Below are 26,873 nucleotides of genomic sequence, written 5' to 3' on the forward strand. Positions count from 1 at the left end.
GCGACTGAAGAGTTAGTGATCAAAGGATACAAAGGATACAAAGTTTTAGCTAGGAGGAATAGATTTTGAGGGTGACTAGAGTCAATAATAATGTATATTTCAAAATAGAGTAAATTTCAAATGTCTTACCATAATAAATGATAGCTAATTTAAGTGAAGGATACATTAGTTAGCTTGATTTGATCATTCCACACCGTATATATACATCAAAACATCACAATGTATCACATAAATATAGATAATTATGATTTGCCAATCAAAAATAATATTAGTAATAAAAAATTCAAAAAGTAATTGGTGTTAATTGGAGTTAATTTAGCAGTACCAATCACAATTTTCAGACACCCATGCCCTTTGACCTAGTAATTTCATTTCTCAGTACCTACAAAAATATTCACAAGTGTGCACAAAAAATATATAAAAGTGTTGACTCTGTATTTTGAAGTATTTGAAAAAAACAGAAATGCCCTAAATATTTACCAGCATGAAAGTAGGAAAATAAATTATAGTATATCTATCTATGGAATCAAATGCAACATTTTAAAAGAATATTATCCACCTATATACAGAATTGGAAAATTTTCTAAGACACTGTTAATTGAAAAAAGCAACAAGAATAATTTTTACAGTATAATTTATGTTTAAAAGATATCTGTATCTGTGATATATATATATATACATATATACACACACACACACACACACACACACAAATATATAGAAAAAGACCTAGAAGGATACACACCTTGTGCTGCATTGAATAGTATCTTCAAAAAATTTATGTCCAGCTATGTCCACAGAATGTGATCATATTTGGAAATAAGGTCTTTGTAGATGTAATTAGTTAAGTGAAAATGGGGCCCTAATAGATTAGGATGGGCCCTAAATGGAATGACTAGTGTCTTTGTAAGAAGACCATGTGAAGACACTCAGAGAAGGCCATGTGAAGAGGGAGGCAGGAGTGGAATGACCCAGCTATAAGCCGATGAATGACAAGAATTGCTGGCAACCACCAGGAGCTGAGAGAGGCACGGAACAGACTCTCCCCCAGAACCTCTAGAAGGAACCAACCCTTTGGATGCCTTGCTTTTGGGCTTCTGGCCTCCTGAATGTGAGATAGTAAGTTTCTGTTGTTTTAAGCAGCCCAGTTTGTGGTAGTTTGTTATGGCAGCTCTAGGAAACCAATACACACTTGCTTAATGATGGTAAACTCTGAGGAAGGGATTCTATGTATTTCTATATTGTTTGACGGTTTTACAGTAAGAATTTATTCTTGCATGGCTAATCATTTTTAGCCAATAAAAATAAAATAATAAAGAAATTACCCACATTTTATGTTGGAAGTTTCGGTCTGCCACTTATCAAGTATGAAATGTTAAATCATTAAACATCTGAATGTCTCAATAGCTTCATCTGTAAAAGGGGATGTTAACACCTACCTGGCTCACCTCCCTGGGCCCCTGTTCTCTCGCCATCCACATCCATTCTTCCTCCAAAATGGCTCTGGTGACCGTGAATGGCTTTCCATTCCCACCACCACCTTTGTCTCTAACCCGTGTCCCTGGCCCCCAGATTAGTTTAACCAGAACGCAACCAAGTGTTCCTCTCCTTTCGAACCCTTTCATTGCTCCTCATGACTTGTCAAATTGGCTCTTCCCATCCTTATCCCTCATCACTTGCTTCCTTGGTTAGAAAAGCCACATTTGTGGATTGTCTTTGAACACTGAGCATTGCCTTTTTCGTCCATGCCATTGAGTATGCTTTTCCCTGTAAATTGTTGTCCTCCAACCTAACCTCTTCCAGCCTGAAGCCTTCCCCCGGGGCCCCACAACAGAGGTGATTTACCTTGCCTTTGAGTTCCTATAGCACAAACCCTTGTGATGTTATGTGTTTTAATTACCCTCCCCCATTACACAGCAAACTCCTTTTGAGAGAAAGAAGTTTATTCATTATTGTACCTAGTACACTATCTTATGGAGAATAGGTGATCAATAAATACTGAATAAATGAGTAACAAATATAAAACATTTGATTTATATGGAATTTATATGGGTTCTAAAAATAAAATAAACAGGACTGATATTTAGCCAGTACATATCAGTATGGTCACATGAGTTGTAAAATATTGAAACGCTTTCCTACCACTGACCCTTGCCACCTAAATGCCTCCCACTACCACTGCTCTCCTCCCTGGGAGCACCTGGACACCCCATAATCTCCTAACTAAAGAGTTAGCGCCTCGCACAGCAGGGAACACTCAGAACCCTGACCTAGCTATGTGGCCAGGGGCCACTGGTAGAAGTATCTATCTGACTCATCAGGACCTGTCCAGTCATTGTTAAATATTTTGATAATTACCTCTGATTATAAATAAGGTTTATTTATACAGTTTAAAAATGATGCTTCTCCTCATTGCAAAACCTCTTAGACTAGGTAGATTCAGGAATAGGAAAGGAAAATGATGGTTTGTCAGTCTCTGAAGGTTTAGGGTATACCTATTAGGACTCAGTCTTCATGTAAAGGAGAAGATATGCAGTTTCCTGCCTAGAAAGAAGAGAACATGCATCAGCATAGCAAAATGAAACATTCATCATGAAATGATACATTAGTAATTCATGTAAGGACAAGAAGCATCAGCAAACTTCCAGGTTGCTGGACGGTCTTCATCTATCCATCACCTCAGAGGGACACAAAATGGGTGACTTGGGAAAATAACCACTAAGCTTCTATGAGTTAATATTTAAATCAGAATTTGACAAACCATGAGCCCATGAGCCAAATCCAACCCTGTTTTTACAAATGAATTTAACTGGAACACAGCCATGCTCATTCATTCACGCACTATCTATGGCTGCTTTTGTGCTACGGGGCAGGGAAGTGGTTGCAACAGAGACCAGATGGGCCACAAAGCCCAAAATATTTTCCCTCTGGCCCTTTCCAGAGAAAATGTGCCATGCTCTGATCTAAATAGTGAGAATCAGTGACAAGCAGCAAGTGCCAAAGATTGGGCATCTAGGAGAGATGCTTAGAAGAAACAAAAAAGAAAGATAGAAAAAAAAAAAGAAAGTAGAAGGAGCATTTCAGGCAAAGTTTCATCTAATTCGCTATTGTTCAAGTGATTGGGTCTACTTCTGCAGCTGAAAATCACCTCAAATACCATCTAGTATACAATCTGGAAACTTAGCTGAAAAAATTTACAAAGTCTCTCTGCTTTAACTTCATCCAGATTTCGTTCCTCCAGCTTCGTCTCTGTAGCTACTGATTTTTAAAAAATGTTTATTCACACTCACTAAATGCAAACCAGACAAAGGAAGATGAAAAAAGGGATCCTTCCCCCCAAAGAGTTCATGTTCTCCTGTGAAAGCAAGTTATGCAGGCAAACCACTGAAACGCAACGTGACCCTTGCTGCAAAGGAGGTATGCTCAAAACGCAGTGAGAGCACATGCGAAGGCCCTACAAATCTGCCAGGGTCGATCAGTGAAGGTGGCACAGAGCAGAAGGCCATGAGTGTTAAAACATGAGTGGGATTTGCCCAGATGGCAGATTAGGAGAGGGTAGTCCAGGCCAGGAGCCACATGTGCACAGCGGCAGGGGGAAGAGGGAGGCCCTGCTTGTTTGGAGAGCGACTTATCCTTCAGTATGACTGGAGTCTAAGTTGTGAGAAAAGCATGGTACAGTTAGACACTGGGGAGTCATCAGCATCATAGTGACAACTGAATCCATCAACATTTTATACAGGTCCTAGAACCCTGTGTAAGCTCCTCAGGTTTCCATGACCCAAGCACTTTTCTTACCAGTGGTAGTTAGGATTTCCGTAGGTACACTGGATGTCTTCCCAGGACACCTGGAAGTACACACACAAATGCAGTCAAACATCCAGCTGGCATTTAGTCAGCATCCACACAGTACGGGGTGCTATAATTTTCCCTCTCTGCCTCCTCCAGACAAGCCCACTCTCAGTAACTCCCAAGAACCTGGAGCATCTAGAGATAGGATGTTATGTATAATAAAGTCTTTTTAGTACCTTGTCCCTCTGTTTAAACTTCATTGTTTATCGCAAAGTCCTAACTTATATATTTCTAACTCTTCTTACTTTCCAGAAGTTTCCCACAAAGCATGAGTCTGTAGGGCACCCAGCCTAGAACACCAAAAACCTAGAAACTGAGGTAAGTGGACTCTTACAGAGCTGTGAACCTGATGGGGGCTTCATGCAGAAAAGGGCAAATACCTCACGAAAGGCCCCACAAGAGAACAGGACCACAGTGTGTCTTGATCCTGAGGACCATGCAGTCTTGGGCTCACACTTTATTAAAGGTGGCTAATCCAGGGCAAGAGGCAATGTTTTGGATGATGTGTCTCACCCAGCAAACATTGGAGTCATTGAAGCAGAACCATTTTCCATCCACAGAATTCCGGATGTAGGCACAGTAATGACCACAGCTGGCCATTCCAACATGGGCGATCACAGCAAAGAGTTCATACTGTTGGGATTGGAAGGAGGCAAGGCACAAAATGATTCACCTACAAGTCTTCTTTTTCTAGCCCTAGTCTTGAATTAAAAAGACATATTATTTCATCACACATTTATACATTCCCTCCTCTATGCCAGGTAGTGGTACTTCAAGGCTACTAGAAAACAGTCCTTAACCTCAGGAATCTCACAACTAACTGAAAAAGAAATAGATAAACCAGAATTATAATGGCATGTTTTATATCAGATATCTTTACAGGTAATTTAGGAAGACCCAATTCTGCCCCCAAATAGACATAGAACAACCAGCTAAGGAAGGTCTAAAGAGCTGGGGAACACACCCCAGAGAAAACATGCTTGAAGTGACCTTAAAGGATGAACACAATTGGCAGACAAGTTACGGGAAGGGAGTGTTCTTGCATGTGGATCCAGAGATTGCAAAGGCTCAGCAGCACGACAGAGCCGAGCATGCTGAGGATGTGGAAGGCAGGAAGGTGCTGGGAGGTCACGAGTGATGGGCCACAAAGACCAAGGCAAGAATTAGCACTTTCTCCCACGAGTGGTGAAGAGCCAGCAGAACACAGTTTGGTTTCTCCCCCAGTCCAATAATGCCCCGAACCTGAGACTCTGGGAACAGGATCAGGGAGCAGAGACAGAGGGTAGTGCAAGGGTAGTGAGGGTAGTGCAAGCGAAGCTAAGTCACCTGGAATGGAGGGTCCAAATTATTCTGTTTTCATTTGAGGACTTTATGCTGGACTGGAAAAAATGTAGGGCAATATCTGCATCTAACTGTTAGTTTTTTTTTGTTTTTTTTGTTTTTTTGTTTTTTTTTGAGACAGAGTCTCGCTCTGTTGCCCAGGCTAGAGTGAGTGCCGTGGCGTCAGCCTAGCTCACAGCAACCTCAAACTCCCGGGCTTAAGCGATCCTACTGCCTCAGCCTCCCGAGTAGTTGGGACTACAGGCATGCGCCACCATGCCCGGCTAATTTTTTTCTATATATATTTTTAGTTGGCCAGATAATTTCTATTTTTTAGTAGAGACGAGGTCTCACTATTGCTCAGGCTGGTCTCGAACTCCTGACCTTGAGCGATCCTCCCGCCTCGGCCTCCCAGAGTGCTAGGATTACAGGCGTGAGCCACCGCGCCCGGCCCTAACTGTTAGTTTGTAAGAAATAAAGGGGTTAGAGGAATATATTAAATGACACCAACCAGCCAATTCTGGAATATAAAAAAAACTCTTCAACCAAATAAACTGCAAGGAAAAGAAAAGGTGTGGAAAACTGAAAAAAAAAAAAAAAAAAAAAAAACCACTTAACCAAAAAAAGAAAGAAACTTAACCAAATTCAAGTGTAGGCCTTGTTAGGATCTATTTTAAAACAAACCACATAGAGTATAGAATAGTCAGAGAAATCTGAATATTGGCTGGATATCTGATGGTACTAAGAAATCGAGATGGAGTTGGTTATGTTTAGAAAAAAGAATGGTTATTCTTTAGAGAGACATAATGAATTATTTACAGATGAAATAGTATGATGTCTGGGATTTGCTTCAGAATAATCCAGTAGAGGCTGGGGTATAGAGAGAGCAAGGCTGGCCATGAGTTTTGGTAACTGTTAGAGCTGTTTGATGGATAGATGGGGATTCGTTGTATAAGTCTTCATTACTCTGGTATATATTTGAAAATTTCCATAACAAAGTCTTTTAAGTAGAAGACAATTTTAAATATACCTCATCAGGCAGATTGTGCAGGCAGAAATAAGGAAAACTAGAAGGACAGAAAATGAGAATCCTGTGAAATGTATATGCCCTAAATAGGTAAAGAAATTCTGTTTTAACAGGAGCTATTATAACATATTATCAGGCCTTAATTTTTTAAGTACCATGGTTCTAGAGCATAAATAGAAAAGAGATCCATAAAATAGAACACAGTCCAAAAACAGATCCATAATATTGGGAATAAAACATCTGCCATGTAGCATTTCAAACCTATGGGGAAAAGACATTTGTGTCATTTTTTTCCCGTCAGAATCTCCTGGTAAGTTATCATCTCAGGAAAATTGAATTCAACTTCACTTTGATTAAATTTGGCCCAGTCAACTGACGACTTTACCATTTTATCCTCAAAGTGGGCACAAGTTGTTTAATAAGGACATGGTTGGTACTCAGAACACAACATGTCCTGTTTGCCTGTGCATTTGAAAGTATTCCACATGTTATTTCGAAAGGAAAATACTGAATTGTGGGCTCCTTCCCTCAGTGCTGTGAGGCATCTGAGCACAAACCCGGTATTTATTAATAGAAACAAGGTCTTTTGAAGCTTAAAAGAAAAGCAACTACAAATAGCACTGATGGTGATAACCTATTGTTCTTCAAGAACACACAGATTTCCATCATTAAAATACTGTTTAAAATATAAGTGTTTTTGAATATACGAATATGCTTCTGTGAATCTCTCCAAGCTCTGGTTTCCCTTGCTCTGTGTATCCCAGGCGTGGTCAGCAGAGGACGTGATTCCTTAGAAGACAGAATGACACAGAGGAGACACCTGACAATGCCATCTGATGAATGGGTGACTTCCAGCAGTCTAGGGCTAAGGGCCCATCTGAGGGGCACGTGTGTGACAAGACGCAGGGTGGGAGGAGCCTCACCTGGGCCTCGCTGCTGGACAGGCCTTGCTCTGTCGGAAGGACCTGACTGAAATCCAGGTTCTGGGGGAAATACAGCGAGTGGCAGATCTTTTTTGTCTGTGAATTCCTGATGCAGAATCGCATGAGGTGGAAGGTCAAGGTCTGGGGCAAACAGGTCAGCTTCAAGACCTGAAAAAGCAAAATCACTGTGGTGATAAAGTCCTAAGGCACCTGAAATGGGTAGATTCGGAGAAATTTCAGGGCTGGTGGTATGTTCTTCCCAAAAAGATCAGAGCAGAATGAGATAACAGAGTTAATGGCTCTCATTTGCTGAATCTGGCGAGGGCCACTAAGAATGATCCGGCACTTGACTACTGCAACACTACTGCACGTCTCCCACAAAAGGCACAAGCAGCCCTGGGGCTCTGCACACGTCCCAGAACCCAGGGGAACTATGGAGTCTGCCCTAGGAAGCTGAGGGAAAAAACCCTGCCCACTGCTCTCGGACCTTCTCCTCTTGTCCTTAAAAGGCTCTGTCCCCCTCAGTGATGTGATCTGAGAAGCCACGTGCACAGCTCTGGAAATCAGAGACCCCAGGATCCCAGATACCAGCCTGACCCACACTCCCTCCCTCAACTACCATGAGGAGCTGCCGGGGCCTCTGAAGACTCTATCAGGAATCCACTAGCGGCAACCGCAGACCAGTGAAGCACAGCTGACCCTTGACCACACGGATTTGAACTGGAGGGTGGGTCCACTTACATGTGGATTTCTTTTTTCAGTAAATACAGTCAGCCCTCCTCCATATCTGCCACCAGACACCGACCAAAAATACAGTGTTTGTGGGACGTGAAACCGGCATATAGGGAGGGCCAACTTTTCATATACGTGGGTTCCACAGGACAGACTGTGAGATTTGAGTATGCCCGGATTTTGGTAAAAGCCAGGGTCCTGGAACCAAGCCCCGTGTATGCCAAGGGATGACTGTCTGATTTTAGGGAGTGAGTACCTGTTTCCCTCGCGTCTTCTTCCCACAGTTCTCACAGAAGCACTTGCTTGTGCTCGACAGCTCCCTGGGCTGCAGGAAACAGTGCAGGGCATCTTCCTGTCCCACCCAGGAGAACAGAAAAAAGCAGGGTTGGTATTTCCCACGTAGAGCACAACCTCCCCACACCCTGCAGGTGGCGATTTAAGCTTTTTTCCTGGTTCTCTTCGTTCCCCCTTAACGTCTGGCCTGGTGTGGTGCACTCGGCAGGATCTCCAAAAGCACGTGCTGATGGAAGGCACAGAGCAGGAGGGGCGTTTGTTAGGGGAGCAGTGTGAGGAAAGTGGAAGTAGGAGGAAAAAAATGGTTTTTTGCCAAAACAAAAGGAAAATTGGCTAGAGTCATGCGAATGTAATAAAAAGTGACTTTTTAAAAGCCATGGGTAGATTAAAAAAAAAAAAAAAAGCAAGGGGGATTTGGCAACGTTGGGTTGTACAGTGCTATGTTTTGAATGTTTGTCCTCCCAAAAACTCATGTTGAAACTTGACGACCCGTGTGGCAGCACGGGGGCGGGGGGTGCTTTACAGGTCACTGGGTCATAGGGCTCTGCCCTCATGAATGAACTAAGCCATTCATGGATTAATGGGCTACTGGACTGGCGGGTTGTCGTGGGAATGGGACTGGAGGCTTTGTAAGAAAGGAAGACAGATCCGAGCAGCACGCCCAGCCTCCTTGCATGTGATGTCCTGCACCGTCCTGGGACTCTGCAGCCAGGCTCCACAGCGAGAAGCCTCTCTCTAGATGCAGCCCCTCAACCTTGCACTTTCCAGCCTCCAGGACTGTAAGAAACAAATGCCTTTTCTTCAGAAACCACTCAGCCTCAGGCATTCAGTTACAACAACGGAAAAGAGACGTATGGGAGCAGCAAATCCACCAAGAGAAACCCCTCACCAGTGTTTTCAGGGGCTTTGAATCCGCATCGAAAAGAGAAAGGGGGAGTGTCAGCATGCTGCTGTTTCTGCTCCGCTCCGCGGCGCAGTCGAGGCAAACCAGGGACTCCTTCATCTGGATCACGGACAGGGCCTGCAGCCTCTCCACCTGCAGGAGGGAGGAGCAGAGAGGTAAGATGAATAAATCCATAAACCAGGTTAGGCCAGTTTTCAGAAGTTGGAGCCGATGGACAGAAGCTCCAAAATGGTAGCCACTAATGCGCTTTACACATAAAGGTGCAAAATATTATGGACCAACAATAACCATATTATGGAACGTGATAAGCATTTTATGGGAATTAACGCTTTTATTCCTCTCTACACATAAACAATAGTTGAATGAGTTCAATGAGCAGCATCTTAAACTTCTGAGTTCCCTGGTTCTAGGTTCTTACCAAGTCCACGTCAGTGATTTGGTCCTTAATTAGGTTCCAGATTGTGAGGTAGAGTTGAGCAGCATCATGCTGGACAAACACTGGCCAAAGAGAAAAGTAACAGCCCAGTTAGTGAGGCCACCAGAGACACTCCTCATGCCCTTGTGCCATAGCTACGTAGAAGCACATGAATACTCATCACTTTGTCTTCTCCTAGCCTCCTACCCCCCAGATAGGCTGTTTGCACTAAATATTAGGGATCCATAAGTGAAAAATAAGCTTGTATTTGATTTTTGAGAGCTCCTCTTAAAACTGATGCTCCAGTCCCACTGTATTACACAAGGGTCCTGTCCTCTCACTTAGCAGCCACCCCTACTGGCCCCTACTGGGGGCCCAGCCAGATAGAACCAATTGTCAATAGTGGATTTTCCTCTATGTCTGTATCAAATCACTGATGTCAATACTCTAACTCCCATGGCCATCCAGTCCTCAGCCCCTTTATGTATTTTCTTTATTCACCCTCCTAAAAATTGAGCAGTTTCCCAATACTCATATCTGACCCAGGTTTTTCCCAGAGGTATCCAGGAAAGCTAAAACGGAAGGAACCATCTCAGTATCAGCTGATGTCGGCTAAGAGGAAGCTGGAGTTAAACACTGAATTGTGCATATGTCATACAGGTAAATGTAAGGGTGACAGTGTTGTGAACAGAATAAATGAATTTTGAAATGTTGAGTTTAAAGAAACCTGGGAAGCCAAAGAAATGGAAAACACACTGAGAACTATTTTATAAAACGAAAGGTGAGTGATAAAATGCAAAGATGTTGCAAGAAAGGGTGGTTATTGTAAATGTGCTAAAGCTGCCATCTCAACACCATTTTCTTTCCTTCATGATACTTATCACAATTTGTACTGAACATTTTGGGGGTCTGATTTTGTTTTGGTTTTGGTTTTGTTCTGTCTCTCCTCTAAACCGTAAGCTCCACGTAGGCAAAGACCGTCAGCTTTGTTCCTTATCTATAACACCTGGCACATAATTGGTGAATACTATATACTGGTTGAATAGATTAATCTACATTCCAAGATAATGAACCCTGAACTCAATGACATTCTAGGAGCAGGGTTAAGGTGATGTTCTCTAGGGAATTGTACACAGAAGGCTGCCTGTCACTGAGCTGGCACTGGATGTGAAGGAAGTCAGATAGCCTTGACACATGGAGACACTGGCATCATCTGACCATATCAGAACCAAGGGTCCCCATTCATCTAAGAAATACAGGGGTCTTGCCCAACCCACAGCTTATTTAATACCTGCTATATGCAAGGCATTGCACATGCCAGAGAAAGTTCCTGGCCTTAAGAAACCTGTATTCTAGTGGAGGACAAGTATCTAAATGATCATAATGCAAAGAAGAATTTTTAAAAATAAGAACAATAAGGTATACAAACTGCTACGGAAAGCTAAACGAAGGTGAGAATACAACTGCAATGGTGGAGCAGGGGCCTCCATTGACCTGCTCCTCCATAGAAGCAATGAGAATGCTGGCAGAAGTTGTCAAATCAACTTTTTCAGAACTCTGAAAATTAACCAAAGTTTACAACAATCTGAGAAATGTTTATCTGAGAAAAACTGCTGAGCCCTAAGTTAAAAGAGCAGAGTTTATGGCTTTTTAAACTTGGCCTATTCCCATTCCCTTCTTCCCAGCTCTGTAGTACCCTTGAACACCAACAGGCCTGCAACCACAGAACCTATGAGAACCAACAGCTTTGCAACCACGGTAGGGGTCAGACCAGGACTGGAGTTTCTCAGAAAAGTCCCATCCCAAGAGCACTTTTATAATTTGACCTGTCTTGCAGCTCCATGGAAAAACCCCAGGGTGTTGTCATTGTTTGGCCTGACTCTGAGCTCACTCAGAAGAAAATCCCTCTCCCCTGGGCATTTGTGGAAAACACTCAGTAACAACTGTTCACCAATGCAGTTACCTAAGGCTACAGTGTCATTTGGGCAAACAAAAACCTGGCAAAAAACTTGAAAGATCTGGAGAACGAGATGTCCACAGGGGACTTTGAAAACCACTGACATGTTTCTAGAGATCTAGGAGTCCACGTGCATGCCCAAGAAAGACCTGGGAGGGCCCTAGTCTCTCATGTCTGGCTGACACTGGGGTCATGTGCAAGAAAGAACTGAAGTCTAATACAGAGTCATAAACTGCCTGAGCTTTGGAAGTGTGCCCGGGCAGACATAGAGAGGCCCTGGGCAAACGGTGGGAGACTTACTGGTGCAAGGCATTTAAGGAAATCTTGAACCAGTTATTATCTGACCACTAACCTAACTTCAGAGACTTCAGTGGCCACACACTAGAGGGAATGTAGACTTTACAGAATTAGTTCAGGAAAGTCTCCAAACAAAGAGCAACAACAACAAAAAGGACAATAAAACAAGAACAACAACCAGTCCTGGTGTGGGGGTCTCTGATGTCCAATGTTGCCACATTATATTACCTAAAATGTTCATTTTTTAACAAAAAATACAAGGCATACAATGAAACAAAAAAGTATGGCCCACACACAGGAAAAAAAGCAATCAGTAGAAATTGTCACTGAGAAGCCCCAGATGTTGGCCTTATTAGACAAAGACTTTAGATTAGCTATTGCAATATATCCAAAGAACTAAAGAAAACGATGGCAAAAGAATTAAAAGAAAGTATGAAAATGATATCTCACCAAAGAATATCAATAAAGAAAAAATTATTTTAAAAGGTCCAAATAGAAATTCTTGAGTTCATAAATACAACAGCTGAAATAAAAAATTCACTAGAGGTCAACAGCAAATTCGAGCTGTAGAATAAAGAATCAGCAAATTTGGAGATAGGTCACTTGAGATTATCCAGACCGAGAAATGGAAGGAGAAATGAACATAGTGCCCAGATGGGTTCACCACCACTTCTCTACAATCTCTTCCAGAAGATAAAAGCAGAATAGAATACTTCCTAACTCATTCTATGAGGCCAGCATTATCCTAATACCAAAACCAGACAAAGACATTACAAGAAAAAAACCTAGAAACCAATATCTCTCATGAACATAAATGCAAAAGTCCTCAACAAAATACCAGCAAATCATCTTATGTGCAAAAAGAATTATAGAATGTGATGTAAGCAAGATGGTGGTGTAGGAGGCTCTTATGTTCCCTCCTTCCATGGACACACTGAAAAAACATCCACATACAGATCAATTCCCTCAGAGAAAAAAATCCCAGAAACTAGTTGAGAGAATCCTACACATGGGGTAATGAAGAAAATACACCAAAATGGGTTAGAAAAGCTGAGACACACTCATGCCACAAACCCCATCCTAGACAATCAGGAGGGAATCACCAACCCCCAGCTTCCTGAGGGGTGAAGGGTTGGGGTCACACATAGAGTGGCTCAACTTCTTATGGTTCCCAACCAAGGGTTTAGCTCCTACATCACCGAGTGCTGGGAACACATATGGGTCAGCATTCACAGATCCCCGGAGGCCACAGACAGCAAAGATGCAGTTTTAAATGGGATGGGCGGCCGGGCGCGGTGGCTCACGCCTGTAATCCTAGCTCTGGGAGGCCGAGGCGGGTGGATCGCTCGAGGTCAGGAGTTCGAGACCAGCCTGAGCAAGAGTGAGACCCCGTCTCTACTAAAAATAGAAAGAAATTATCTGGCCAACTAAAAATATATATACAAAAAAATTAGCCGGGCATGGTGGCTCATGCCTGTAGTCCCAGCTACCAGGGAGGCTGAGGCAGTAGGATCGCTTAAGCCCAGGAGTCTGAGGTTGCTGTGAGCTAGGCTGATGCCACGGCACTCACTCTAGCCCGGGCAACAAAGTGACACTCTGTCTCAAAAAAAAAAATAAATAAAAATAAATGGGATGGGCATGTGAGCCCTTCACACAGCTATACCCCTGAGCTCAGCATAGAGGAAACAGGCTCCCAGCTTCTTCCAGTTTCTTCCCTAGAAGGGGTTTGTCTGCACACTTTTCCATCTGCTGTCTGAGAATGGGCTTCTAACTAGCCTGCACCTACAAGCTAGTGGGGCAAGTCAATAATAGATTTCCAGGAACCTGAACAGGCATGTGGGCTCTTCCCATATCTCCTCCCCCATGGCTTGCTCTGGAATAAAATCAGGTCTCCAACTTCTGCTTGGACGCAGTTTGTCCACACATCAAGCACACAACTTTTATAGCTCTCACACAAAGGACTAGCTCCTAAACTCACCTAGCTTTGGGAGCTGATGGGGCTCCTCATTCATGAGTGCCCCAGGAGCACAAATACCAAAGAATAGGTTTCAAATGGGCATGCAAGCAGCGTCTATCCACTGAGTGGATCAGGCTCAGTGCGGAGAAAATAGGCAAAAATGCCCAGCTCCCAGTTTCTCCCTGGAAGGAGTTTGCACATTTTCAGCCGCTGTCCTAGGGCTTCTATCCGCCTGGAACTGACAGAGCAGGCAATCAGCAGTCCTCTGAGAGCCTGGACGGGTATGTGGGTACTTTCCATCTCTCTTCCCAAGGGTTTGCTCTAGAGATAGAGCAAGCCCCCAGCTAATTGGTTTGTCTCCGAAGGCAGACAGGAGCCAGTATTTGCTAGGCCCCTGGGGTGACAAAGAGTAAAACCATGGGTTGAAAGACTTCAGTTTAGACAAGAGTGTAGGCAATTTGCCACAGGTCCTCTCTCCAGCTTATTGCAGAGCAAGTGGGAGATAAACTGTAGCTTCCAGATTTTCCCTGAGAATAGAAAAAACTGGAATACACATTTCATACCCCAGCTTCTCCAGCTGCATCTCAAAGGACTAGTTAATATCTCCCCTGTCGTGGGACTTGACAAGTTCTAATCTCCTGAGATCCACTAAGAACATAGATGGTAGGTTTTCTGGGTTTTTTTTTTTTTTTTTGAGAGTGTCTCACTCTATCACCCTGGCTAGAGTGCCATAGAGTCAGTCTAGCTCACAGCAACCCCAGACTCCTGGTGGGCTCAAGCCATCCTTCTGCCTCAGTCTCTCGAATAGCTGGGACTACAGGCATGCGCCACCACACCCAGATAATTTTTACTGTTTTTAGTAGAGACAGGATCTCACTCTTGCTCAGGCTGGTCTCAAACTCCTGTGTTCAAGCGATCCTCCAGCCTTGGCCTCCCAGAGTACTAGGATGACAGGCGTGAGCCACCTTGCCTGACCATAGATGGCAGTTTAGGCAAGCTCAAAAGTTCAAGAGGTACCCTGATTCTGTGGCCAGGCTTATTAATAGGTTCAGCTCCTACATAACGCCAGTATAATAAGACTGGGAGAAGTGTTTTTCTTTCTTTTTTTTTTTTTAAGAGACAGGGTTTCTGTCACCCTGACTAGAGTGCAGTGGTGCAATCATAGCTCATTGCAACCTTGAACTTCTGGGCTCACAGAGTCCTCCCACTTCAGCATCCTGAGTAACTAGGACTACAGATGTATGCCACCATGCCCGACTAATTTTTAAAAACTTTTTGTAGAGATGGGGTCTCACTATCTTGCCCAGGCTGGGCTCAAACTCCTGGCCTCAAAGGATCCTCCTACCTTGGCCTTCCAAAGTGTGGCATTACAGGCATGAGCCACCATGCCCAGCACAAGTTCTTTTTTACTTAATGCACAGAAAACAACAGAGAATCAAGAAAAATGAAGAAACAAAGAAATATGTTCCAAACAAAATAACAAGATAAATCTCCAGAAACTGCCCCTAATGAAATGGGGATAAGCGATTTACCTTACAGACAATTCAAAATAATAATTACCCATTCTGTAGGTTGTCTGTTTACTCTCGTGACTGTTTCTTTGGCCGTGCAGAAGCTTTTTAATTTAATCAGGTCCCATTTATTTATTTTTGTTGTTGCTGTGATTGCCTTAGGGCTCTTCTTCATAAATTCTTTGCCTAGGCCAATGTCTGTAAGAGTCTTTCCTACATTTTCTTCTAGAATTCTAATAGTTTCACACCTAAGGTTTAAGTCTGTTATCCACCGTGATTTGATTTTTGTGAGAGGTGAAAGCTGTGGGTCCTGTTTCAGTCTTCTACATGTGGCTATCCAGTTTTCCCAGCACCATTTATTGAGTAAGGAATCTTTTCCCCAGAGTACGGTTTTGTCTGCTTTGTCAAAGATTAGATGGCTATATGAGGATGGTTTTATATTTGGATTTTCTGTTCTGTTCCACTGGTCTGTCCCTGCACTTGTGCCAATACCAAGCAGTTTTAAGAACCACAGCCTTATAGTATAGTTTGAAGTCTGGCAAATTAATATCTCCCATTTTTATTTTATTACTTAAAATTGCTTTTGCTACATGGGGTCTTCTCTGATTTCATACAAAGTGTAAAATTATTTTTTCTGTATCTGTGAAAAATGATGTTGGTAATTTAATAGGGATTGCATTGAATCTGTAGATCACTTTGGGTAGTATAGACATTTTAACAATGTTGATTCTTCCGATCCACGAGCATGGTATGGTTTTCCACCTATTTACATGCTCTGCGATTTCCTTCCTCAGTGTTTCATCGTTCTCCCTATAGAGGTCCTTTACCTCTTCAGTTAAATATATTCCTAGGTATTTTATTTTCTTTGTTGCTATTGTGAAGGGTATTGAGTCCTTAATTTTGTTCTCCATTTGACTGTTATTGGCATATATGAATGCCTCTGATTTGTGTGTATTGATTTTGTAACCTGAGACTTTACTGAATTCATTGATCAATTCCAGGAGTCTCTTGGTTGAATCCTTGGGGTTTTCCAAATATAACATCATATCATCAGCAAAGACTGAGAGTTTTATCTCTTCTTTCCCTATTTGGACTCTCTTGATTCTGCTCTCTTGCCTGATAGCTCTCGCAAGGACTTCCAATACTATGTTGAAAAGTAATGGGGACAGTGGGCAGCCTTGTCTGGTTCCAGTTATAGGTGGGAATGCTTTCAATTTTCCCCCATTCAGTATGATGTTGGCTGTGGGTTTGTCATATATGGCTTGCATCATTTTTAGGTAGGTCCCATCTATGCCTATTTTGTTAAGTGTTCTTATCATAAAAGGGTGTTGAATTTTGTCAAATGCTTTTTCTGCATCTATTGAGAGGATCATATGGTCTTTATTTTTGCTTCTATTTATGTAGTGAATTACATTTATAGATTTGCATATGTTAAACCATCCCTGCATCTCTGGGATGAAGCCCACTTGGTCATGATGGATTTTTTTGATAAGCAGGTGGATTCGATTTGCTAGGATTTTATTGAGAAGTTTTGCATCTATAGTCATAAGAGATATTGGTCTGTAGTTTTCTTTTTTTGTTGCATCCTTTCCTGGTTTTGGTATCAATGTTATGTTGGCTTGGTAAAACGTGCTAGGGAGAATTCCGTCCTTCTCGATATTGGAGAATAGTTTATGTAGGATGGGCACCAGTTCTTCTTTGTAGGTATGGTAAAATTCAGGTGTGAACCCATCTGGACCAGGGCTTTTCTTTTGGGGAAGGTTTTTTATTGCTGTTTCGATTTCAGATCTAGATATTGGTCTATTCAGGAATTCTATTTCTTCCTGGTTGAGCCTGGGAAGGCTATGTGTTTCTAAAAATTTGTCCATTTCCTCCACATTTTCCAGTTTGTGTGCACAAAGATTTTTATAGAATTCATAGATGATATCATGTATCTCTGTGGCATCCATTGTGATTTCTCCTTTCATGTTCCTGATGGAGGTTATTAGAGATTTTTCTTTTCTGCTCTTGGTTAGTCTAGCCAGAGGTGTGTCTATTTTGTTTATCGTTTCAAAGAACCAACTTTTTGTGTTATTAATCTCCCTTAAGGTTTTTTTGTTGTCCTTTTCATTTAGTTCTGATTTGATCTTAATAATTTCTCACCTTCTGCTGGGTTTGGGGTTGGTCTGTTCTTCTTTCTCCAGCTCTTAGAATCTATTCATTAGGTTGTCTATTTGTAAGTTTTCTGTCTTTTTGATATAGGCATTTATGGAAATGAATTTTCCTCTCAGGACTGCTTTAGCTGCATCCCACAGATTTTGATAAGTTGTGTCTCCTTTGTGGTTTAATTCAAAGAATCTTTTTATTTCTGTCTTGATTTCTTCATTTATAAAATAATCATTCAGGAGAAGGTTGTTTGACTTCCATGACTTTGAGTAGGAATGAGAATTTCTGTTAGTGTTAATTTCTACCTTTATTCTGCTATGATCTGAGAAGATGCATGGTATAATTTCTACTTTTTTAAATTTTTAAGAAAGGACATGCTTTATGTCCTAGGATATGGCCAATCTTAGAGAATGTCCCATGAGCTGATGAGAAGAATGTATATTCAGTGGATTTTGGGTAGAATGTCCTGTAGATGTCAATCAGGCCCATTTGTTCTAGCATTCTATTTAAGTACATTATTTCTTTGTTTATTTTCTATTTGGAGGATCTGTCCTGTACTGTCAGTGGGGTGTACACATCAGATAAAGGACTGATAACAAGAATCTATTTAGAACTTAGGAAAATCAGTAAGAAAAAATCGAACAACCCTATCAAAAAGTGGGCAAAGGACATGAATAGAAACTTTTCAAAAGAAGATATAAGAATGGCTAACAAACATATGAAAAAATGTTCAACATCTCTAATCCTCAAGGAAATGCAAATCAAAACCACAATGAGATATCACTTAACTCCAGTGAGAATGGCCTTTATCAAAAATTCCCAAAACAATACATGTTGGAGTGGATGTGGAGACACAGGAACACTCATACACTGGTGGTGGGACTGTAAACTAGTGCAGTCCCTGTGTATGGAGATACCTTAAACAGATAGCAGTAGACCTACCATTCGATCCAGCAATCCCATTATTGGGCATCTACCCAGAAGAACAAAAGTCATTCTATAAAAAAGACACCTGCACCCGAATGTTTATAGCAGCACAGTTCACAATTGCAAAGATGTGGAAACAACCCAAATGCCCACCAATTCATGAATGGATTAGTAAAATGTGGTATATGTACACCATGGAGTATTACTCAGCTACAAGAAATAACGGTGATATGGCATCTCTTTTGTTCTCCTGGAGAGAGCTGGAACCCATTCTATTAAGTGAAGTATCCCAAGAATGGAAAAATAAGCACCACATGTACTCACCAGCAAATTGGTTTCCCTGACCATCACCTAAGTGCACACTTGGGAATAACACCAATTGGGTATCGCACACAGGTGGGGAGTAGGGGGAGGGGATGGGTGTATTACCTAAATGATGAGTGCGATGCGCACTGTCTGGGGAATAGACGTGCTTGAAGTTCTGACTCGGGGGGATGGGGTGGGGGGAGGGGATGGGTGTATACCTACATGATGAGTGCGATGTGCACTGTCTGGAGAATAGACACGCTTGAAGCTCAGACTCGGGGGGATGGGGGGGCATGGGCAATATATATAACCTGAACTTCTGTACCCCCATAATAAGCTGAAAATAATAATAATTATTATTATAAGGATGCTCACCAAAGCCAGGAGAATAATATAAGAACAAGTGAGAATTTTAACAAAGAGACAAAAAAAATGTAAAAGCACCAAACAGAAATCATAAGCTGAAGAATATAATAACTGAAATAAAAATTCAATAGAGAAGCTCAGCAACAGACTAGATCAAGCAGAATAAAAGATTAGTATATTAGATGACGGGTCATTAGAAATCATCCATTCAAAGGAGCACAAAAACAATGAAAAAGAGAGGCCGGGGATCGTGGCTCACACCTGTAATCCTAGCACTCTGAGAGGCCAAGGCAGGTGGATTGTTTGAGCTCAGGAGTTCGAGACCAGCCTGAGCAAGAGCAAGACCCCGTCTCTACTAAAAATAGAAAGAAATTATATGGACAGCTAAAAATATATATAGAAAAAATTAGCCGGGCATGGTGGCGCATGCCTGTAGTCCCAGCTACTCTGGAGGCTGAGGCAGGAGGATCGCTTGAGCCCAGGAGTTTGAGGTTGCTGTCAGCTAGGCTGACGCCACAGCACTCTAGCCCGGACAACAGAGTGAGATTCTGTCTCAAAAACAAAACAAACAAACAAACAAAAAAGTATGAAAAAGAGTGAAGACAGCTTAAGAAAGTTATGGAATAACATCAAGCAGACCAATATATGCATTATCAGGGTGCCAGAAAGAGGAGAGAGAGAAGAGACAAAAAGCTTATACAAAGAAGTAATAGTCATGAGCTGCATAATGGCATTTCAGTCAATGACAAACCACATAATCAACAGTAGCTATATCATATAGCCTAGATGTACAGCAGGCTATATCATCTAGGTTTGTGTAAGTATATGCTATGATGTTCACATAATTTTTTGTTTGGGTGATTATGAAATCACCCATCAACACATTTCTCAGAACATATCTCCATTGTTTAATGATGCAGTACTATAATGACTGAAATCATCCCAACCTAGGAAGGAAGTAGAAATCCAGAGCCAGGAATCCCAAAGGACACCAATAAGATTAATCTAAAGAGACCCACACCAAGACACATCATAATCAATTATCAAAAGTTCAAGAGAGCAGCAAGAGAAAGGCACCTTGTTATATACAAAGGAAGCTCCATAAATACATAAGCAGATTTTTTCAGCAAAAACTTTGCAGGCCAAAAGGGAGTGTCATGATATAGGACAACAACTGTCAACCAAGAATACTATACCTGGCAAATGTGTCCTCCAAAAATGAAGGTGAGCTAAAGACTTTCTCAGATAAACAAAAACTGAGGGAGTTTATCACCATTAGACCTATCTTACCAAAAAATGTTAATGGGATTTATTCAAAGTAAAACAAAAGGACACTGAACTGTATCACAAGAGCATAAGAAAGTATGAAACTCATTGACAAAGATAAATATATAGACAAAAAGTGAATATGGTACTACTATAATGGTGGTGGGTAAATCGATTTTAATTCTAACTTCAAAGTTAAAAGATAGAAGCATTAAATATAATTAAATTATCTTAATGCTTGCATAATATAAATTGGTATCTATTGTGACCTCAATAGCATATAATGTGGAGGAAGGAGAGGTAAAAGTGGAGAGTTCTTCCACTTTGATTTAAGGGAAATTAAATTATTATCAACTCAAAATAGACTGTTATAAGATACTTTATGTAAGCTGTTTGGTAAATAAAAAGAAAATACCTCTAGAACTTACACAAAAGCAAAAAAAAAAAAAAAAGGAACCCAAATTTATCAATACAAAAAATAAATAAAAGACAAGAAGATGTTAAAAAAAAGAGGGATAAAAGAACTACAAATCACAGTTAACAAAAAGGTAATAGTAAATCCTTACTTATCAATAATTACTCTAAATGTAAATGGATTAGACTCCCTAGTGAAAAGATACAGAGTGGCTAAATGAAAAAACAAGATTCAACTATATGCTGTCTACAAGAAACTCATTTTAGATTCAAGGATGCACATAGGCTAAAGGTGAAGGGATGGAAAAATATATCCCATGCAAATGGTAACCCAAAAAATACAGGACTAGATATACTTATATCAGACAAAGTAGTTTTTAAGTCAATAACTGTGACTAATGACAAAGAAAATTATTACGTAATGATAAAAGGGTCAATCCAACAGGAAAATATAACAAATGTAAATAAATCTGCAACCAATAAAAGAGTGCGTAAGTATAAAAAGTAAATATTGACAGATCTGAAAGGACAAATTGACAACAATACAATAATATTAATAGTAGGAGACTTCAATATATCACTTTCAACAATAGAATATAAAACAGAAAACTGACAGAGAAATAGTGGACTTGAACAACACTTAAGACCAAATGGACCTAAGAGACATATACAGAACTTTCCATCCAACAGAGAATACAGATTTACCTCAAGTGCACACAGAACATCTCCAGGATAGATCTCATGTTAGGTCATAAAACAAGTCTTGGCAAATTTAAGAACAAAATCATTTCAAGTATCTTTTCCAACCACAATGGAATGAAACTAGAAATCAATAACAGCAATAAAACTGGAAAATTTACAAATATGTGGAAGCTAAATAACACACTCAAGAACAACCACTGGGTCAGAGAGAAAACTGAAAGGAAATTTAAAAAATATTTTGAGATGAATAAAAATGAAAACACAACTCACCTAAACTTATGGGATGCAGAAAAACCAGTACTAAGGGAGAATTTTATAGTGATGAATGCCTACATTAAAAAGACCTCAAATATACAACATAACTTTACTTGTTAATGAACTAGAAAAAGAAGAACAAACTAAACCCAAGGTTTGCAGAAGGAAGGAAATAATAAATATTAGAGTTGAAGCAAATCAAATAGAAAACAGAAAAACTATAAAACTGAACAAAATTAAGAGTTAGTTTTTCAAAAAAATAAAATCAACAATCCCTCAGCCAGAATAACTAATAAAAAAGAAACTAATCACTAAATAAAAGCAGATATGAAAGACAAGCAATTACAATTGGCACCTCAGAATTAAAAAGGATTATAAGAAATTATCATGAACAGTCAGATGCCAACAAATTGGATAACCTGGAGGAAATGATAAATTCCTAGAAACATACAATCTATCATGACTGAATCAATAAAAAAATATAAGGTCTGAACAGACCAATAATGAATAAAGAAAATCAGTACTCACAAACTTCCCAACAAAGAAAAGTCCATCCAGATGGCTTCAGGGCTGAATTCTACCAAACATTCAAAGGAGAATTAAAACCAATCCTTCTTAAACTATTCCAAAAATATAGAACTAAAGGTAATATTTTGAAACTCATTTAATGAGGCAAGCATTACCTTGATACCAAAGCCAGACAAAGATACCATAAGAAAACACCACCACCACCACCACCACCACCACCAAAACAAACAAACAAAACAAAACAAAACAAAACAAAACGATACAGGCCAACATCTCTGATGAACCTAGATGCTAAAATCCTCAATAAATACTAGCAAACCAAATTCAACAAGGCGTCAAAAAGATTATATAGCATGACCAAGTGGGATTTATCCCTGGGATGCAAGGTTGGTTTAACATATGTAAATCAATTAATGGGATATACCACATTAACAGAATGAAAAATAAAAACCACATGATCATCTCAATAGATGCAGAAAAAGCATTTGACAAGTTCAACATCCTTTCATGATGAAAAAAAAAAACCTCAAGAAATTAGGTATGGAAGGAAATTTCCTCAGCATTATAAAGACCATTTATAAAAAGCCCATAGCTAATATCATAATCAGTGGGGCAAATCTGAAAACTTTTCCTCCAAGACCTGGTACAAGGGAAGGATGTCTACTCTAACCATGTCTATTCAACATAGTATGGACATACTAACAAGAATATCAGACAACAAAAATAAGTAAAAGGCAAACAAATCAGGGAGGAAGAAGTAAAACCATCCTTTGTAGATGGCATGATCCTATATATAGAAAACCCAAAAGACTCCACCAAAAAAAAGCTGTTAGAACCAATAAATGAATTCAGGAAAGTTTCAAGATACAAAATCAACATAAAAAAATCAGCTGAATTTATTTATACCAATAATGATACATCCAAAAAAGAAATAAAGAAAATAATCTCATTTCTCATAGGATCACAAGTAATATTTAACCAGGAAGATGAAAAAGGTATACACAGAAAACTATAAAACCTTGATGAAAATAAATGCAAAGATATCCCATGTTCATGGATTGGAAGAATTAATATTGTTAAAAGTTCCTTACTACCCAAAGTGATATGCAGATTCAATGCAATCCCTACCAAAATCCAATGGCATTTTTTTCACAGAAGTAGGAAAAAAATTATTCTAAAATTTGTGTGGAACCACAAAAGGGCCTGAATAGCCAAAGCAATCCTGAGAAAGAAAAACAAAGTTGGAGGCATACCACTACCTTATTTCAAATTATATGACAAAAGTATAGTAATCAAAACAATATGGCACTGGCATAAAAACAGACAGATGGATGAATGGAAGAGAATAAAGAGCCCAGATATAAATCCAAGCATATACAATCAACCAATTTTCAATAAGGGCACCAGAAAAAAGGCAAAATGGGGAAAGGACAGTCTCTTCAATAAATGGTGTGGAGAAAACTAGATATCCACATGCAAAAGAATGAAATTGGACCTTTATCTTACACCATACACAAAAATGAGCTCAAAATGAATTAAATACCTAACATAAGATCTGAAACCATAAAACTCCTAGAGGAGACATTAGGGAAAAGCTTCTAGGCATTGGACTGGGCATGATTTCTTGGATATGGCACCAAAATCCCAGGCAACAAAAGCAAAAATAAATAAGTGAGTTTACATCAAACTAGAAAGCTTCTCAACAGTAAAAGAAATAATCAACAACATGAAAATTCACCCTATGGATTGGGAGAAAATATTTGCAAACCATACATCTGATAAGGGGTTAATATCTAAAATATATAAGGAACTCACATAACTCAATAGCTAAAACAACCCAATTAAAATGGGAAAAGAACCTGAATAGACACTTCTCTAAAGAAGATAAACAAATGCTCAACAGGTATACAAAAAGGTGCTCAACATCACTAATCACCAGGGAAATGCAAATCAAAACCACAGCGAAGTATCATCTCACCTCATACCTGTTAGATGGTTATTATCAAAAAGACAAGAGATAACAAGTATTGGTCAGGGTATGGAGAAAAGGAAAGCTTTGTAAAACCCTGGTGAAATGTAAGCTGGTTCTGCCATGATGGAAAACAGTATGAAGGTTCCTCAAAAAATTAAAAATAAAAATACCATATGACTCAGCAAGCCCTCTTCTGGGTATATATCCAAAGGAGATTAAATCTGCGCCTCTTAGAGATAATGCACTCCCATGTTCTTTGTAGCACTACTAACAATACACAAGATACGGAAAAAACCTAAGTGACCATCAATGGATGAATGGATAAAGAAACTAGGGTGTGTAAATATACTGGAATATTATTCAGCCTTTAAAAAGGAGACCCTGACATTTGTGACAACATAAATGAACTAGGGGGACATTATGCTAAGTAAAATAAGCCAGATACAGAAGAAAAATACTGCATGTTCTTGTTTATATGTGGAATCTAAAGAAGTCAAACACATAGAAACAAGGAGTAGAATGTTGTTTACCAGGATGAGAGGTGAGGAAAATAGTGAGATGTTGGTCAAAAGGTATAAGGTTATAGTTATCTATGATTTTTAAAAGTCTAGAGATCTAATGTACAGCATGACTATAGTTAATAATAACATATACTGGAAATTAGCTAAGAGAGATTTCAGGGGCTCTCACCACCAAGAAAAAGATAATTATGTGAAAAGATGGATATGCTAACTAGCTTGACTGAAGTAATCATTCCACTATATGTATATGTACACGTACATCAAAACATCATGTTGTAAACCTTAAAAATATACATTTTATTTTTAAAATTTGAAAATAAAAAGAATTATACACCATGACCAAATGGGATTTATCACAGGTATACAAGGCTAGTTCAACTTTTGGGAACTAACTAATGTTACCCATCACATCAACAGACTAAAGAACAAAATTCACCTATTCATATCAATAGATGCAGAAAATTCATTTGACATAATCTAACATCAATTTACAATAAAATCTGTTACCAAACTAGGAATAGAGAACTTCCCTAGCTTGATAAGAAACATCAACAAAAAACCTTCAGCTGACATCATATTTGGTAGTGAGAAACAAAAAAGTTTCCTCTCACAACTCCTTTCCATATCATAATAGAAGTCCTAGCTAAGGCAATAAGACAAGAAAAGAATAAAATGTATACTGATTGGTAAGAAAGAAATAAAACTGTCTCTGTTCACAGATGACAGGATAATCTATATAGAAAATCTGAAAAAAATCAACCAAAAAATTCCTAGAACTAATAACTTAGATGATAGCAAGGTTTCAGAATACAAGGTTGATATGCAAAAGTCAATTTCCTCTATATATAACAGCAATGAACAAGTGGAATCTGAAATTTAAGCACAGTTTCATTTTCATTAGCACTCAAGAAAATGAAATATTTTGGTATAAATCTAGCAAAATAAGTACAAGATCTATATGAAGAAAACTACAAAACTCTTATGAAAGAAATTAAAGAACTAAATAAATGGAGAGATATTCCATGTTCATGGACAGGAAGACTCAATATCGTCAACATGTTCAAGTTCTCCCCAACTTGATCTATAGATTCAATGTAATCCCAATCAAAACTCCAGCAACAACAATCAGAAAACATGTGACAAACTGGCAGGAGCAAATCTTTATCTGTCAATAATAATCTTGAATGTAAAGGAGTTAAATTCTCCAATTAAAAGATGTAGAGTGGCTGAATGGATTAAAAAAAAACACTCAACTATAGGTTGCCTATAAGAGATTCAACTCACTGTTAAAGACAAACATAAGGCCGGGCGCGGTGGCTCACACCTGTAATCCTAGCACTCTGGGAGGCTGAGGCGGGCAGATCGCTCGAGGTCAGGAGTTTGAGACCAGCCTGAGCAAGAGTGAGACCCCGTCTGTACTAAAAATAGAAACAAATTATCTGGCCAACTAAAAATATATATAGAAAAAATTAGCTGGGCATGGTGGCGCATGCCTGTAGTCCCAGCTACTCGGGAGGCTGAGGCAGTAGGATCACTTAAGCCCAGGAGTTTGAGGTTGCTGTGAGCTAGGCTGATGCCACGGCACTCACTCTAGCCTGGGCAACAGAGCGAGACTCTGTCTCAAAAAAAAAAAAAAAGACAAACATAGACTGAAAGTGAAGGGATGGGAAAATATATTCTACACAAATAGGAACCAAAAGCAAAGAGGAATAGAGATACTTATTCCAAATAAAGTAGACTTTAAGTCAGAACTATAAAAAGAGACAAAGAGGTCATAATATAATAATAAAATGATCAATTCAACAAGAGGATATAACAATTGTAAATATATATGCACCCAACACTGGAGGACCCCAATATATTAAGCAAATGTTATTATATCTAAAGGGAGAAATATACTGCAATACAATAATAGTAGGGGACTTCAACACACCAGTCTTAACAATGGACAGATCATCTGGACAGAAAATCAATCAGGAAACAGACATAAAATGCACCATAGACCAAATGGACCTAACAGATATTTTCAGAACATTCCATCTAAAAGCTTACTATTCCAACAAGTCAGTAAGGTAAAGAAGCTGGATAGATGGGTAGGTACTGCATGAATTAAATGAGTATCAAAAAAGAAATCATCTTGAAGCTTGCCTTTCTTTGCTGTCATGACATAAAGGTGAACCATTTCTACACCAAATTGTTACATGTGATGAAAAATGGGTTCTTCTTGACAATCGCAAGTGTTTGGCACAATGGTTAGTTACAGATGAAGTGCCAGATCACAGTCC

The 26,873-nt window shown here is 39.7% G+C and overlaps 1 protein-coding gene across 2 annotated transcripts in view; it reads right to left on the minus strand.

Moving 5' to 3' along the window:
- Positions 1-2,027: 2,027 nt before the first annotated feature.
- The window catches only part of USP18 (ubiquitin specific peptidase 18), a 59,094-nt gene continuing 34,248 nt past the window's right edge, over positions 2,028-26,873 (minus strand). For both annotated transcript variants that reach the window (XM_045554600.1, XM_045554598.1), the window contains 7 exons: positions 9,468-9,547; positions 9,035-9,181; positions 8,108-8,203; positions 7,120-7,287; positions 4,363-4,482; positions 3,796-3,845; positions 2,028-2,544 (listed from right to left, as the gene is read on the minus strand). In XM_045554600.1, the coding sequence (XP_045410556.1) occupies positions 2,499-2,544; positions 3,796-3,845; positions 4,363-4,482; positions 7,120-7,287; positions 8,108-8,203; positions 9,035-9,181; positions 9,468-9,547 (707 nt within the window). In that variant the 3' untranslated portion in view covers positions 2,028-2,498. The remainder of the gene's footprint in view (positions 2,545-3,795; positions 3,846-4,362; positions 4,483-7,119; positions 7,288-8,107; positions 8,204-9,034; positions 9,182-9,467; positions 9,548-26,873) is intronic.

The sequence above is a fragment of the Lemur catta genome, chromosome 6 (genome assembly GCF_020740605.2).
Source record: "Lemur catta isolate mLemCat1 chromosome 6, mLemCat1.pri, whole genome shotgun sequence".
Taxonomy (NCBI): domain Eukaryota; kingdom Metazoa; phylum Chordata; class Mammalia; order Primates; family Lemuridae; genus Lemur; species Lemur catta.